We start from the raw sequence: 15381 nt of genomic DNA on the forward strand, positions 1-15381 counted from the left end.
TTTCACTAGGAGGGTGGTGAAGCACTGGAATGGGTTACCTAGGGAAGTAGTGGAGTCTCCATCCCTAGAGGTGTTTAAGTCTTGGCTTGACAAAGCCCTGGCTGGGTCGATTTTGTTGGGATTGATCCTGCCTAGGTCTGGGGGCTGGACTTGATGAACTTCTGAGGTCTCTTCCAACTCTGTGGTTCTATGATTCTAGGTTGGATAGACCGCTACCTAGATGTTCTTGGTTTTGCTGTGAGGGCAGGAGACTGGACTCAATGACCTCTTGAGGTCCCTTCCAGTTCTATGATTCTATGAGAGCAGTGAGTCTACAGGCTGGTTATGCAAACCCACCTATAAACCCTGAGTAATTACTCATGCAACTAACGCTTGGTGATGCCTGTGCTGCTGAGCTAACTAGATTAAGACTAAATTGGGCATGTCTGCATGCACTGCAATAGTGCCTCAGGATTGCAAGTGCAGGCATACCCTTTGACCGCAAGCCATCCTTAACAGGGACACACTTTGAGTGTGTTCATACAGTAGCCAACATTCAAGGCCTTCATGAGATATCATTATATCAAAATGTAGTAGTAACTATACCAGGTTTGTCAATGGTAGTTGTTGGTGAATGATGACTCTTTCTAAGAGCGACCATGATAGAGCATTGTGTAGTGAGCACTTTTAAGGCACGTCTCTGCATAATGCATATGAGTATCAGAGTTGGAAAGGAAATTTTCTTACTTTTTTGAAAAAAATATTTGGGGGGTTTTCATAGAAAAATGAATTTTTTTTTACAAAATTGAAAAATGTTGGCTTTCAGTTGCTGCAAACAGAAAACAATTCTTTTTCCAGGTGTTTGATTTTCCAGGGAGGGGGTGCTAGCTTCAGGTCTCCCTGGTCTGCTGGGGGGGGAGGAGGGCGCTAGCTTCGGGTCTCCCTGGTCTGCTGGGGGGAAGCAGCTAGTGTGGGGTTGCCTCACCCCGTTTGTAAGTAGGGATCCGATGTAAGTCGGATCCATGTAACCTGGGGACTGCCTGTACAGTATCCACTAACAGCAACTGCTAGAATTAAGACAGTAAAATAGAGTCCTAATTCCAATTTCCTGTTTTCCATTCCCACAACTTTCTGAAAACTTTTTCCTTTCGGGCTGACATGGTCAGGCTCTGCCAAAAGGTAGGTATTTAGGAGGGAGGGGGCAACAAGGCAGGTTTGTTTTTTTTTTAAGATGGAGTAACTTTTTTCAGTGGTTTGAAAAATGAACGGGTAAATAGATATAGAAAAAATACATATTTTTCCCCTGCTTAAAACAAATTCCAACAATCTTTGTCTTCACAGATGAAGAAAGGCTAAAGTTTGCAACTGCAACCTCAGTGGATTAGTTGTCTTTAATAGGCTGCATGCATCTTCCTAAATTCTAGTGGGGGAAAAGGACTTTTAAAATATTTTTGGGGAAATACAGCTGTTGACTTTTAACTGTGTCCTGAATTCTGCAGGTTGGTTGAAACTAACATCTCCTTTGCCCTTGATGTTCTGTTCCTTATCTCATTCATTACCTAGTGCTCCTTCTTTTCTCAGAGGTCACGTTTTCTGTGCATTGCAGCCAGTAGGGGCTGGCATGCTCACACATGACCTGTCTGACATTCCATGCATCAGAAAGCAGCAGTAAACCTGCATGTTGTGGGAGGAAAGACACACAAGCATGATCTGTTTGGTTTCACATATAATGAGCAGTAGATCAAAATGTGCAGACATATGACAAGATTGTACTCCAGATTCCGAAGGCCAATTTGTTGCAGGTCATTCTGTCGGCAACCTCTGACTGCCACAGTTGTTCCTGCGGTCAAGATTTTCATACGTAGAGTCTTGCGTTGGTTGCCTGCCAACAAAAGTGTTGAGAGAGGTTAAGGCGAGTGTGTCTTTTGGCAGTAAATATAAATGCTGGCATCCCTAAATGGGGCTTCTGAAACAATGCAATCTTGAGAATGCATCTGATTCCAGATTACAGTCACAGGGCGTCCACGTCGACCTGATGCTAACCCATTTTATTTGAAGCTGGTCCTGCAATCTTTTTTTTGTTTTTTGTTTCATATATTTGTACATAGTCTCTTTCATCCTGAAGGACCCTAAAGCATTTTTCAAACTATATACATACAACGCTATTGCCAGACAGCAGCTTCTGAGTCTTAGGTCACAGGGACAAACCTCTCCTTTCCGGCGAGCTGTCATAAGGTTTTGAAAATTCATGCTGAGCCTCCAGGACCTTGGTTTTTGAGCTGTCATCTAAAATGACATAGGGCATTTCTACTTCACAGAGCCTTTGTCTATAACACATGCCAACAAGCCCACTCGAGAAAATGCCGAGTGTGCCAGGAAAAAGTGTTCTGCTGGCATAACGACACCACCTTCCTGAACAACATTATCAATGTCAACAAAACTCTCTCCCTTTTGGCACAGTTCTACCTACACCAGAATTTTACTGGAATAATAATATGGGCTGAGGAGATGGATGGGGCAGGTGATTCTCTCTCCTCCCCCCTCTCCCAACGTTCCTAGCTGACTTAGCTATGCCAGCAAAACTTCATAGTGTAAACCAAGCCCACAGGCACAATCAAACTCATGAGACCAGTTCATCAACTTTAACAAGGGCAAAGGCACTCCTGGCAGGGTTGGAACCGAGAGAACTAAAATATTTACCAGGTTGTTAGACTAGATCTGCCCTTGAGTTAAGTGGAAGCCAATTAACACATTTTTAAAGACAAGTCCACTCCCCAGAAATTTGTTTCAGGCTACAGGTGTTTGTGGTTTATGTTAGAGTCTCAGCCCGGAACACATGTTTTGGGAGGGTCCAGATTAGCCTTTAAAAATGCATTTCCTCCCTGGAGCCAATCAGTAAGGTTAAGATTTTGTCCCAGTTATTTATAGTAAAAGCTATGGATAGATATCAGGCAATAAAATGAGTCACTCCTCTAGTGTGGAGACCATTATACCAATACAAAGGTACTTTTATATTAGTATAGTTTATTTTGGTACATCACCCAAAGCATTTTTGTACTGCTGTAACCGTCCTAAGTAGAGTGTTGCCTTTTTCATGTTGATTTCTAAAGCAACGTAGTTTCACTGGAACACAAACTGTGTCGGCCAGTCCTTAAATCCGTGGTGTCCAACCAGTTCTGAAGCAATTGCTGCCATAGTGACTACTGCTATAGTGAACTAGCCACCCTCAACCAGCCAAATAGACACATGTGGCTAGTGGCTAGCATGTTGCACGCCACGGCCTTAGATTCTAAAGTTGTTGCCAATCAAGGACAATTTGCAGTTCCCTGCATAGCAGAAAGGAAGTCCAAGCGTGTTGACATGACAGAAGACACGATGTTCTTACCTGGAGAGCGTGGATGGGGCTGTGACATCACCTGGGAGGTGAGAATAAAGATGCAAATTAATTTACTGGCAATTTCAGTTAGAAGACCTGAGAATCCAGTATTGAGGGTGGGTTTCTGAACCACGAAGAATGGGGGAAGATCCCTTTAAGTTCTGTGCAATGCTAGTGGGACTGATGCCTAAATACGAGAAGCAAAGCCTCTTGCTGCTGCTCTTGCTACATGCGATTCCCTTTGCTATAAGTTCCTTTGTTATCATTTCCCATTTTTCCTCATCTTTCAAGGTGGTTAGGGGCTCTGGGCCATCTTCAGCACAAGAAAGTGTCGTCATAGCTCCAATCCCATGATCTACACTCAGCCCAGGCTTGGAGTTGTGGGCCCCTCAGTCACATCCTGGCTTTGCCTCAGCTTAATAAGGACACTGGTCTGGCCTGGGATTTGGGAGACTTTCCTGGCACAGCCACAGACTTGGGAGAGTCCCTGACTTCGCCCTGTCTCTCCAATCCCCCCCTGTAGAATGGGGATAGTATTTCCCTACTCCATGCACAGGGGGGCACAGTGGGAAGAAAAGCCATGAACGATTGTGAAGGACTCTGCTAATATGGTGACAAGAGGCCCAGGAGTACCCAGATAAACAGTGATTCTCCTTCTGGTACATTTAACGAAGCCTGCGGCAGCTCCAAACTGGGCTCAGGTACAGGGCTAAAAATAGCTGTGTTGGGCACTGGGGTTTGGGCTCTGAAGTCCACCGCATCCCTGGACATAAGAGCCTGAGCTGCAACGTCTGCACAAGTGTTTTTTAGTGCTGCTGCCTCAGCCCAAGTCTGTCAACCTGGACTCTGAAACTCAGTACCGTGGGCTGTGCAGAAGTTCGCTCCATGGCCTTGTGCAAGTCTCTCAACCTCTCGGCTTCCGTTCTGCCATCTGTGACATGAGGATGACGATACTGTGAGGATGACACCATTTTGCGAAGCGTACTGAAGGCAAGCTGTGCCCATGCCTCCGTGCAAAACATGAATAATTAGCCTGTTTTAAAATGGCACCTCCCAACCATACATCTTGCTTCTTAGACCCTCCAGCCATAGACATACGGAAACTCCTGTTTATTGTGTCTTGTTAAAACATACAAGGGTCCAATCCAGCAACCCTATAACTAGCACCTGGGGAGTTTTGCATTTCTCCTACTTTGCTTATGTTACTTTGCTTGGATTGTCAGTTGTAAACATCCCTAGAGGAGGAACATCCTCGCTGATTGCATCTTTTTCCTTTTGTACAGTCATTCCACCAGTTAACAGTCTGATTAAACAGAGAGAGAGAGATAGAAATGTATTAAAGCAAATAAATAATGGTACCTACCTGCACTCCAGAAAACAGCAATTCCTACTATCATCAGCAACACCAATACTTTACTTCCTAGTGCTACAAACATCAGGATCAGAATCCAGGAGCCACTTGCTCCTTTGAATTTATAGAAATACACGGCTCCCTCTGCCTTCCCGTGGCTGTTAACAGCTGTGCACGTGTATTTTCCATCATGAGTCAAGTAGTGCAGCTCCTTGGTTATCTGGTGGTTCACGCTTGTGACTGAGGTGGCGTTGCTGAGGAGAGGGCCGGTCCACGTCAGAGAGGGCAGGGGCTCCCCTTCGGCTGTACACTGCGCTTTGAAGGTATGGTCCTCATTGGAGCCAATGGTGATGTTAATAATCCTGGGAGCAGCTGTACGGATCACAGCAAGCAATTAAAAAATAATTAGAATACAAATCCCTAGCTGGCTTTGGGCTCAAAGCATTTAGTACCCTTGTTGGCCTGAACTGAGTCATAGCTTGCTCACATGCCACACTGATGTGTGCAGTCTAAGGAGGAGGAGGCGGGAAAATTCTTCTCCTTGGCCTCTGAGGACAGGAAAAAGAAGCAATGGGCTTAAACTGCAGCAAGGGAGGTTTAGGTTGGACATTAGGAAAAACTTCCTAATTGTCAGGGTGGTGAAACACTGGAATAAATTGCTTGGGGAGGTTGTGGAATCTCCATCTCTGGGGGATCCTTTGAACATAGCCTCTACTTGGAACACATTCTACAACAGCGGGTCAATATATGATGTGCATTTTAGTAGTTAAATTCCTGGACTGTCATTGCTCATTCAAAGTGCTGTCACATGGGTAGAAATCGGGTAAATATTGCATTTTATTAATATCAGCAGAACTGACGTAAATGGGGCCTGTGTGTTGTGTAGTCTTGCCTTAATCTTTGTTTTCATGCCCGTCAGTGTGAAAGAAGCAAATTGCTTATATATCTGCATTTAAGTTGCATCCCTTGGCATGTGCTGTGAGTATCATTGTGGCCCCAGGGCTTCCAAAGGTTAGTAGCCCTGATCTAGATGGTGCTTGGTTGTGCCATGAGAGCAGGGGACTGGACTTGATGACCTCTCAAAGTCCCTTCCAGTTCTAGGATTCTATGATTTTGTAACCTCAAGATCAATTTTTTCACCCCTCCTTTTCCTTTAACATTTCCTTTCTCTTGATTTCTTCATCACCCCAGAGCTTTGAAGAGAAACATAATGGTGCAGCAAAAAGGGCACAGTCCTTGGAATCAGGAGATCTGAGTTCCACTCCTGTTTTATTATTACTATTGATATTGCAGTGATTCAAATATAAAAAGACGGTCAAAATTTAATTTCCCCTCCACTCTGTGTGGTGTGATTTATTCATTGCTAGTGTTTCATGCATCCGTGGGCAGAATACATTTTTGTATTTGCACTGAGGCACATGCGAATGAGCACCACCAATAGAAGCACAAAACCTACCTGCGGCTGCACTGCTGATCAGCGGGGTGGCATTTGAATTTCCCCCGAGTGGCCACACAAATGCACAGGGAACGCAGAAGGGTGACCCAGCAGCGGGGAGGTGGAGCAAGTCTCACAATGTGGAGGGGAAAGCAGGGAAGTTCAAGACTGGCATTGTCCTGGAGGACTAATCTGGTTCTGACACCTGTTGGCCATAAGCTGGCCCCTTTTCCGGTCTCAGTGCCTATTCTATTCTATTCTATTCTATTCTAGTTCTCAGACTATACACATCAGTGTGGCATGTGAGTACACTCAGGAAAATGCCCTGTACTGATGTTGTAAAGTACCTCAGGAATGATCAGTATTGGGAAGGCTAATATCCTTGGTACCTTGGAGGATGAGGGTCAGTGGCATGGAGCGGTCTCTCCAGCTTCCACATTCTCCAGCCTCTGTTGGTGGCTGTTTCTACCGCCCCGAGAGCTGATGTTCTCTTACCTGTCAAATGGAGCTTTATCCCAGTCCTGCTTTCGTACTTGTCATGAAAATCCCCAGAAAACTCCACCCGGCAGAAGTATCTGTTGCTGTCGCTCCAGGTCAGGTTGTCAACCTTGATGGAGAGGTTGTTGTGCCGGGGGTTCCCAATCAGTTTGTACTTGTTCTTGTAGCTCACTGTGGTTTTACAGAGGTCGCTCGAGCTGTGAGTAACACACTTGAACACCACCATCCCGCTGTAAGGTTCCTTGATCCTCCAAATGGTTGTGAGGGTCTGGTCATATGCTTTGTGGGGGTGTGTGAACGTACAGGGCAGAACGACCGCCTTTCCAATTTCACCAGTAGCATCTGATGGAACCTGAATGGACCAGCCATTGGACTGCAAACCTAGGACCAAAGGAAGTGACTTCAGAAACCTGAATAGACCAATAAAGCCTGAAGACATTTCCCCTCCTAAATCAGGAGATCCTCACTTTACACGGAGTCCTACCTGATCCACCCTTAATGAGTGTATAGATACCTCATTGACTCTATGCATTCTTATACCCTCCCTTTCTCGTGCTAGGAGCCAGCTCACAGATCTATAGGTTCGTTTTTTAAAAGCAAAGTCTTCTGGGCAAAGCCTTTAACCCAGCTGGTTCAGCAGCTGTAATAGGAGCTCACATATTGCTGTGCCATTGCCCATTGAGAATGGCAGCCATCTCGGAGGGGTAACCGTGTTAGTCATGGTTTGAACAAAGGCATGAACTGGTTGGGCCATTATAAAACCTGCTGTCCTTACATTCAATACCCACCGGACAGCAAAAGCTAAGCGAGGGACACATCCAGCCCTCTCAATTAACCTCATTAGCACCGGCACTACAATTGACAGGGTATTTCCCCAGCTTCTTTTTCTGTTATAAATTGAAAGGTCCCCCCCTTTTTCTCTCCACTCTGCACATCTGAGGAAGTGGGTGTTGCCCATGAAACCTCATGATACTATATATATATATTTTTGTTAGGTGCTACAGGGCTACTCATTTTTTAGCAGCCACCATAGGCAGTGCTATGGCTTCTGGCTTTTCCAGTGGTCAACCGTCTTCCCAACACGGGGACACTGTTATTTGCGAGTCACCAAACAGCGATGGGCTCGAAAGGCAGTTAGGAGATGCTGATCGGTACTGATCTAACAAGCAGCTTGGGCATGCCGCTTGCCAGCACCTGCCTCCAAGTGTCCTGAAGGTGGGAGAAAGTCCTTGTCCATCTGAGGACAGCAGTCAGTGTGAGAGGCAGATCACTGTCTCCCAACGGTGGAATGGTATTTTACCCTACAGCTGCCAATAACTTCTGTAAACTACCCCTTTCCCTGGAACGACACTGTGCATTCCCTGTACAGAAACGTTTCAACATAAAAAATACCTCACTTTCTGGACCAAGTCCAGCCCTGATACAAATCTACTTGCAGTTAGTGGGAGCTGCAATTCTTTTGTGCCAGGGCCAGATTTGATCTTTGCTGCCTGATAATTGTTCTCTGGCAACCACAACACCAGCTTTCACCTGAATGGAATGCACATAAAAGTGTCAGACTTTGATGCTGTTACTTTGACTGGCAGCTGACAATTGAGCTGCCAAAAACAGAGCTCCTGGGAAGGCTGCTTTCAGTTCTGCATATTGGTGGCAGCCCCAACAGCGGTAGCACCAGATAATGCTTTCAGGAACATGCGGTGTAGCTCAGTATCTTCTAGATCAGGGTGGGCAAGCATTTTTTTTTTGGCAATGGGGAGATTCTCCAAGAATTTTGGTAAGTAGTCATGGCCTGCATTTTGCTATTATATTAATGGAGGGGGGTGTGGGCTCTGGAGGGAGTTTGGGTGCAGGAGAGGGTTCTGACCTGGGGCAGCGGTGCAGGAGGGGGTGTGGGCACTGGAGGGAGTTTGGGTGCAAGAGAGGGTTCTGACCTGGGGCAGTGGTGCAGGAGGGGGTGTGGGCACTGGAGGGAGTTTGGGTGCAGGAGAGGGTTCTGACCTGGGGCAGCGGTGCAGGAGGGTGCTGTGGGCTCTGGAGGGAGTTTGGGTGCAAGAGAGGGTTCTGACCTGGGGCAGCGGTGCAGGAGGGGGTGTGGGCACTGGAGGGAGTTTGGGTGCAAGAGAGGGTTCTGACCTGGGGTGGCGGTGCAGGAGGGGGTGTGGGCACTGGAGGGAGTTTGGGTGCAAGAGAGGGTTCTGACCTGGGGTGGCGGTGCAGGAGGGGGTGTGGGCACTGGAGGGAGTTTGGGTGCAGGAGAGGGTTCTGACCTGGGGCAGCGGTGCAGGAGGGGGTGTGGGCGCTGGAGGCAGTTTGGGTGCAGGAGAGGGTTCTGACCTGGGGCAGTGGTGCAGGAGGGAGTGTGGGCACTGGAGGCAGTTTGGGTGCAGGAGAGGGTTCTGACCTGGGGCAGTGGTGTTGGAGGGGGTGTAGAGTCTGGGAGAGAGTTTGGGTGCAAGTGAGGGTTTTGGCCAGGGGCAAAGGATTGGAGTGTGGAAGGGGGTTCTAGGTGCAGTGTTGGGCCCTGGCCTGGAGGTACTTGCCATAGGCAGCTCCCAGCCAGTGGCACAGTGGGGCACTCAGGCAGGAAGGTTGCCTGCTAGACTTAGTGGCTTTCTGTCACCTGAAGCTGCCAGCTACTGCTGGCAAGAATGTCTCTACATGCCCCTTGCGGGAAGGGGTCAGTGGTATGTTCAATAGCATCCTGGGATCTCTCCTGGCCACAAAGAACGTTGGTGTTTCCCAATCGTTATTAGCCATATTAAGTAACTACTACCAAAGCCGGCTGGAATTTCAGGGCCCTAGAGACCAGAATTCTGGATCTACTGTTCCAAATAATGACCTGCGTCGCCCTCCCCATGCATCTTGCAATTGCATCTTGCCTGAACAGGAAGATGGACGGTGAGAAGAGAGGCAGCGACCGCAGCCAGAACTCACCCTTCTTGAAGATGCAAAGGAGGCTTGCAAGAAATAAGCCGAACCCCTTCATGTTCGCCGGCGCTCCTCACGGCGGACTGACTTCGGATCAGCAAACCAGCATGGTTGATGCCTTAGCCGAGTGGTCAGCCGTGTAGCTCCAGACTGTCTGGCTGGGGAATGGAAGCTGCAGTGGTTTCCCTCTCCCTGGAGGGAATGAGTGTGTTCAGCAGAGCTGGCAAGGCGTCTGGTTAAAAATACTTTTGTGGTCAGTCATGTGGAAAACACAAAGGGAGATGAACATTTTATCATTTTCCACCAGTGGGAGGAGCCAACGAATCCCTGCTGAAAATCTCCCTTTGTAATGTCTGCTGTATAGGGGAGAGCCAAAGGGACCTAAGTGCTCCAAGTCCACTGACCTATGAGGAAGTTATGAGAGTCTGACCAACGAGGTCAAGTGACACCCTGGCTCCTCTTGCTTGAAGGAAGTTGTCCTACTTCTAGACTTTCTGCTTCAGCTCTCTGACAATGTATCTGGATTCAAATTCCGCCACACTCATGCTAAATATAAGAATTAGGAGTCACCAAATGAAATGAATAGGCATCAGGTTTAAAACAAACAAAAGGAAGTTTTTCTTCACTTGGTACACAGTCAACCTGTGGAACTCCTTGCCAGAGGATGTGGTGAAGGCTAGAACTTTAACAGGGTTCTAAAAAGGGCTAGATAGATTCATGGAGGTTAGGTCCATCAATAGCTATTAGCCAGGATGGGTAGGAATGGTGTCCCTAGCCTCTGTTTCTCTCTAAGTGGGAGACGGGGGAGGGATCACGTGAGGATTACCTGTTATGTTCCCTCCCTCTGGAGCATCTGGCATTGGCCACTGTCAGCTGACAGGATACTGGGCTAGATAGACCTTTGGTCTGACCCAGTATGGCCGTTCTTATGACTCAGCCAGCACATGCATACAACCTTTCCCTGCCTGATTGTGCATCTCCCCAGCAGTTTCTAGAGCTCTGGTGCTGTGATGCAGGAGATGCCGAAAGGAGGCACGTAGGGTAGGAACTAGGCAAGGCATGTGCGCTGCTGAGCATTGCACCGTGCACATAAAGAGGAGAAAGAGAAGGGGAGAGAAGTGGGATAGGATGGAAGGTGACCGGAAGGTGAAGGTGAACTGACCAGAAAAAAGGACATGGGCAGGTTTAGAGAGAACACAAAGCTGGGCAAAGTGAGAACTGTAGAGCACAACACAGGCAAAAATAATCCTGGGAGGGCTGTAAGTTGGAACAAAGTTGCTTAGGTTGGGGGGACGTTTCACTAACTAGTTACAGAGTGGAGGGCTAAGGAAAGTAGTGGCCTAAAAAGAAGAAAAAATGTTGTCACTGTATGTCCCGTTCAAAGAGAAGCCTCAGAACTGTCATTCATGCTTAAATTTGACACTTTACATATGGGCCTTAACAAAGATGCTAATTATCTCACCCATTACAAAGATAGCTTCCCCAATTATCACCCCCCTATGTCATTACCTCACAGACACTAACCTTCCCCCCTCATTTCTCCTCTTTTCTAAAATTTGATTTGTCAATTTTATGTGTTCATTTTTTTTTTATTGTATCCCTTTGGTATATATGGTCATGTCAATTTTCTTCCACTATTTGATCTGAGGAAGTGGGTCTGGCCCACGAAAGCTCATCACCTAATAAACCATCTTGTTAGTCTTTAAAGTGCTACATAGTCCTGTCTTTTGTTTCCATATGTCACGGTACTGAATTTGAGGGAAGCGGCCAGATCACTGATGTACCCATAGGTGGGGGTGTTGGCCCCAGAAATGATATAAAAGGGGGGCCATGTGGGGTATTGAATAGAAGCTCACTGTCTGCTAATCCTATGTACGATAGTCATGTGATTGTATAATGTCTGTGTGTGTAGTTAGGAATCTGTAATCTGTGTAGATACTGAATATTTCTCTGCATGTGGTTGAGCAGTGGACAGAGCCCGGCCTATGGACATGCTAATCAGCGAGGCCCTGTGGGACAATGGCACTCAATGGGCCAAGGACACACCTAAAGAATGAGTGGTGACTCATACCTAAAGGCTACCAGCAGGGAACACAGGAATGAGCCGTGGGCCAGGTGACCTGCTGTAGTCAAGAGGAGACCAGGAAGGAGGGATAAATAGGCCATGTGGTGGACTCCATCTTGGTTCTCAGCTCAGCACTTCATCCCAGAGGCAGCAGTGCAGGGATCGAAGAGCCAGAAAGACCTGTGAACCCATCTTGATTCTAGGATGTGCAACAAGGACTCTTAAGCCAGCAGCTGTAACATCTCTGCTAGAGCCTGCATCGAGAACTGGGAGATTCGGTGCATGTAATGTATTATTCCTTTAACAACCTTACTCTCATGCTTTTCCTTCGTGTGGTAATAAACCTTTAGCTGTTTGATGCTAAAGGATTGGCCCAGCGTGATTTGTGGGTAAGGTCCAGAGGGTAAATTGACCAGGGATCTGTGGCTGGTTTCTTGGAACCGGGCAGCACTTGTTCGGGGTAGGTGGGATTGGGTGCTAGGACCCTCCACCTGTGTATGAGGCCCGGGGCCATCTGGGGCATGGATATTGCTGGGGTGATGGAGGGGTTTTGCTCGTGAGGATTCAGGCAGGCTGTTGAAGCGCTCTGTGTGACTGGTTTGTGGCCTGTTTGGAGAGGTCTTCAGTCTGGGGACTGTAAGGAGCCCCGAATTTGAGCAATTCGCCCTGAGCGGACGCCCTCAGCTGTGCCCAGACACGGCCCGGTCTGTCACACCATACCAAAAATGTTTCTTAACGCTAGGGGGCACAAGGCTCCGACAATGAAATAAATCACCATGCGCAGGAATCAGGCCCCCAGGACTGGAGACATTCAGAGCACGATTGCCGGTGGGGTGAGCGCATGGAGCCACATTCCATGTGTGTGTACAGCTCCTAGCCCAAAGGGGCCCCCACCTTGGTTGGGGTCCCTACACACTAATAATACAGAATAGACCCTGAGAGCCAGTGATCCTGGAGGCCCCTCAGCGTTCCTGTCTCGTATGGTTGAGCTCAAGACTTTCAGGGTGAGTTTTGTGGCCTGAAGCAGCTTTTGAGATAATCTATTTGTGTCTTGCTTTGCCCAGGGAAGAGTGAGGAGATAGGTAGGGGAGTGGCTAAGCAACTCTGATATAATTCATTGTGCAGCATAAGGTGAAGAGGGCAGCTGCAGGAAAGACCTTTATTTATGTCCCCAGGCAGTTGCTTTTCAGAATTCACTTTAAAAGGATGTAGCTGTTTTTCCAACATTTCAGTCTTTCTCCTTCACAGACTGCCCTCCCCCCCCACACCGAAAACAGTGATCAGCGCTTTTGAAGCATGACACACTGTAGAGCCTAGCAGAATAAATTCCATTAGGTCTGTCTCCAGATGGGTTGGGTTCTGTTCATTGTCGCAGACTGGCTGAAAGGGGTCTCGGGATTAGAAGGATGTGTTGGCAATGGCATCTTGCTGGATTGTGTTTCTAACCAGTGACTTGGATTCTTCAATTTACTTACTTCAAACATGTTTTCCACCTACCCGTCCTACAGATCCTTCTGTCTGAAAATCCTGGTGGGAAGTAACCCTCTGTTTTTTCTACTTTGTCGCGATCGTAGCTTTCTAAAAGAGATGTTCTTGTTCGGGGTGGGGAACCTTTTTAGGGTCGGGGGCTGCTGACCCAGAGGAAAATCAGTCTGGGACTGCACACAAGTGAGAAGCACAAACAAACCCACACTGACATGGCCCCTGACTGAGAAGGAGAAAGACGCTCCCCACATTCCTCTTGCACACAGAGCCTTTGGTGGGTGGGGGTTCGAGGGGGGAGGCTCAGACTAGTAGACTGTGTCTGCTCCAGCTCTGCAGAGGGATGGTGGGGGGGGATAGGTGGAGCATCAGTGCAGGCTCCCCAGTGCTGGGGGGAGCCCTGAGCCTGCACCCTTCCCCATGGGGGTTGGCCCAAGCCCTATCTATAGGGTTTCCCAGTGTCCCGTTTTTGACTGGAATACCAAGGGACCCTGGGGGCTCCAGTCAGCCTTCCATACCCCAACCTCCCACCTCAGCCTGGAACTGCCAACCACAGTACAAAGCCCTTGGCACCACTCCCCCCGTTCCCTGCCTCCCACACACCGACACAGACCAGGGCTGAGGAGGATCCCCTCCCTCCCTGCCAGGGCTGGCCCCATTTCCTCCTGCCTCGCACCTATGCAGGGCCAACCTCCCCACTAGTGCCCAGAGCCAGTCTGATGCCCTACCCATGACTCCCCCCTTCCCAGTGCCCTCCCATGCTTCCCGATGCATGGGGCTGTTCCTCTGAGGCTGTCTGCCTGCACATGGGGTTGGTCTTACAGGTGTCCTGTGCCCTAACAGACAACTGCACACAGGGCTGCCCCAGATCCCCCTTATATCCCTGTCTGTGGGACTGCCAGAGACCCTCCCTTTCCCTCCTGCATGCATGCAGGCCCAGACGGTTTGAGCCGTTCTTCCTAGTCCTTCCACCAGTGCAAGTCTGGCATTGCCATGTTCCTCTGTGCCCTAGCAGGGATCTCATCCCATGTTTTTAGACAAAGCTGGGCATTTGTCCAGTTTGCTCTTAATGATCTTCCTGTGTTTGTGTTTTAAAGGGCTGGACTCTCCACTTGTATTGTTTTACAGTGCCCTGAGCACTTTGCTAGAGGTTCTGATACCATAAAATATTAGAATATTAGAAACGGAAGGGACCTTTAGAAGTCATCAGGTCTAGTCCCCTGACAGGACCAAGCACAATCTAATAATCTCTGAGAGATGCCCGTAAATATCTCCAATTAAGTAGATTCCACAACATCCTAGCCAATTTATTCCAGTGATTAACCATCCTGACAGGAAGTTTTTCCTAATGTCCAGCTTAAATCTCCCTTGCTGCAATTTAAGCCCATTGCTTCTTGTCCTGTCATCAGAGCCCAAGGAGAACAATTTTTCTCCCTCTTCCTTGTAATACCCTTTTAGGTACTTGAAAGCTGCTATCATGTCTCCTCATTGAACTTCATCCTATTAACCTCAGACCATTTCTCCAGTTTGTCCAGATCATTTTAATTTATCACACTGTCCTCCAAAGCAGTTGCAACCCCTCCCAGCTTGGTATCATCCACAGTCTTTATAAGTATGCTTTCTATACCATTATCTAAATTGATTGTGATGATATTGAACAGAACCAATCCCAAAAGCTGATCCCTGCAGAACCCCACTTGTTATGCCCTTCCAGCATGAATGTGAATCATTGATAACACAGTCATGCTAAAGGGTATAACAAGTGGAGTTCCAGAGGGATCAGTTATTGGACCATGTAGAAAACATTATGATTACTAAGAAGTACTTACCAGCATCCTCACCACATCACAGAAACACTTACTCAGGAACCTATCCCTGCAACAAACCCCATTGTCAGCTCTGTCCACATATCTATAAAAACACCATTACAGGACCTAACCACATCAACCACACCATCAGGGCTTCATCCACTTACATATCCACTATAGTGATATATGCCATCAAGTGTCAGCAATGCCCCGCCGCTCATGTATATTGGTCAAACTGGATAGTGTCTGTGCCAAAGGATAAATGGACACAAATCAGTTATCAGGAATGATAACACACACAAATGTATAGGGGAACACTTTAACCTCCCTGGACATTCAGGAAAAGATTTGAAAGTAGCCATCCTTCTACAAGAGAATTTCAAAAACTGGTTACAAAGGGGCACATCAGAACTGGAAGTTGTTTGCAAATTCAACGCTATCAATTTCATGCGTGAATAA

At 47.6% G+C, this 15381-nt stretch overlaps 2 protein-coding genes across 3 annotated transcripts in view; both read right to left on the reverse strand.

Annotated features, from left to right (window-relative positions):
• Positions 1-15381, reverse strand: part of LOC102463526 (urea transporter 2) — a 176227-nt gene that overhangs the window by 66490 nt on the left and 94356 nt on the right. The window lies entirely within an intron of this gene.
• On the reverse strand, positions 1411-9861 carry SIGLEC15 (sialic acid binding Ig like lectin 15). 2 transcript variants are annotated; one of them, XM_006136797.5, is made up of 5 exons: positions 9574-9861; positions 6637-7020; positions 4719-5078; positions 3365-3395; positions 1411-1861 (listed from the first exon to the last, which is right to left on the reverse strand). In XM_006136797.5, exons 1-5 carry the CDS (start codon positions 9623-9625, stop codon positions 1783-1785), a joined length of 906 nt encoding a protein of 301 aa, XP_006136859.3. In that variant the 5' UTR covers positions 9626-9861; the 3' UTR covers positions 1411-1782. The 2 variants fall into 2 exon arrangements, with proteins under 2 accessions (XP_006136859.3, XP_075788851.2); XM_075932736.2 differs by lacking the exon at positions 9574-9861 and having other exon boundaries at positions 6637-7209.

Source organism: Pelodiscus sinensis, chromosome 6, assembly GCF_052426305.1.
Source record: "Pelodiscus sinensis isolate ZL-2025 chromosome 6, ASM5242630v1, whole genome shotgun sequence".
Classification (NCBI taxonomy): domain Eukaryota; kingdom Metazoa; phylum Chordata; order Testudines; family Trionychidae; genus Pelodiscus; species Pelodiscus sinensis.

Coding starts and splice junctions, on each gene's coding strand:
- SIGLEC15 (XM_075932736.2), bottom strand. CDS start 7,078: ATGTCTTCAGGCTTTATTGGTCTATTCAGGTTTCTGAAGTCACTTCCT. Junction 5,079..6,636: donor GATAAAGCTCCATTTGACAG/GTAAGAGAACAT, acceptor TGATCCGTACAG/CTGCTCCCAGGATTATTAAC. Junction 1,862..3,364: donor GCCCCATCCACGCTCTCCAG/GTAAGAACATCG, acceptor TTTTGTTGGCAG/GCAACCAACGCAAGACTCTA.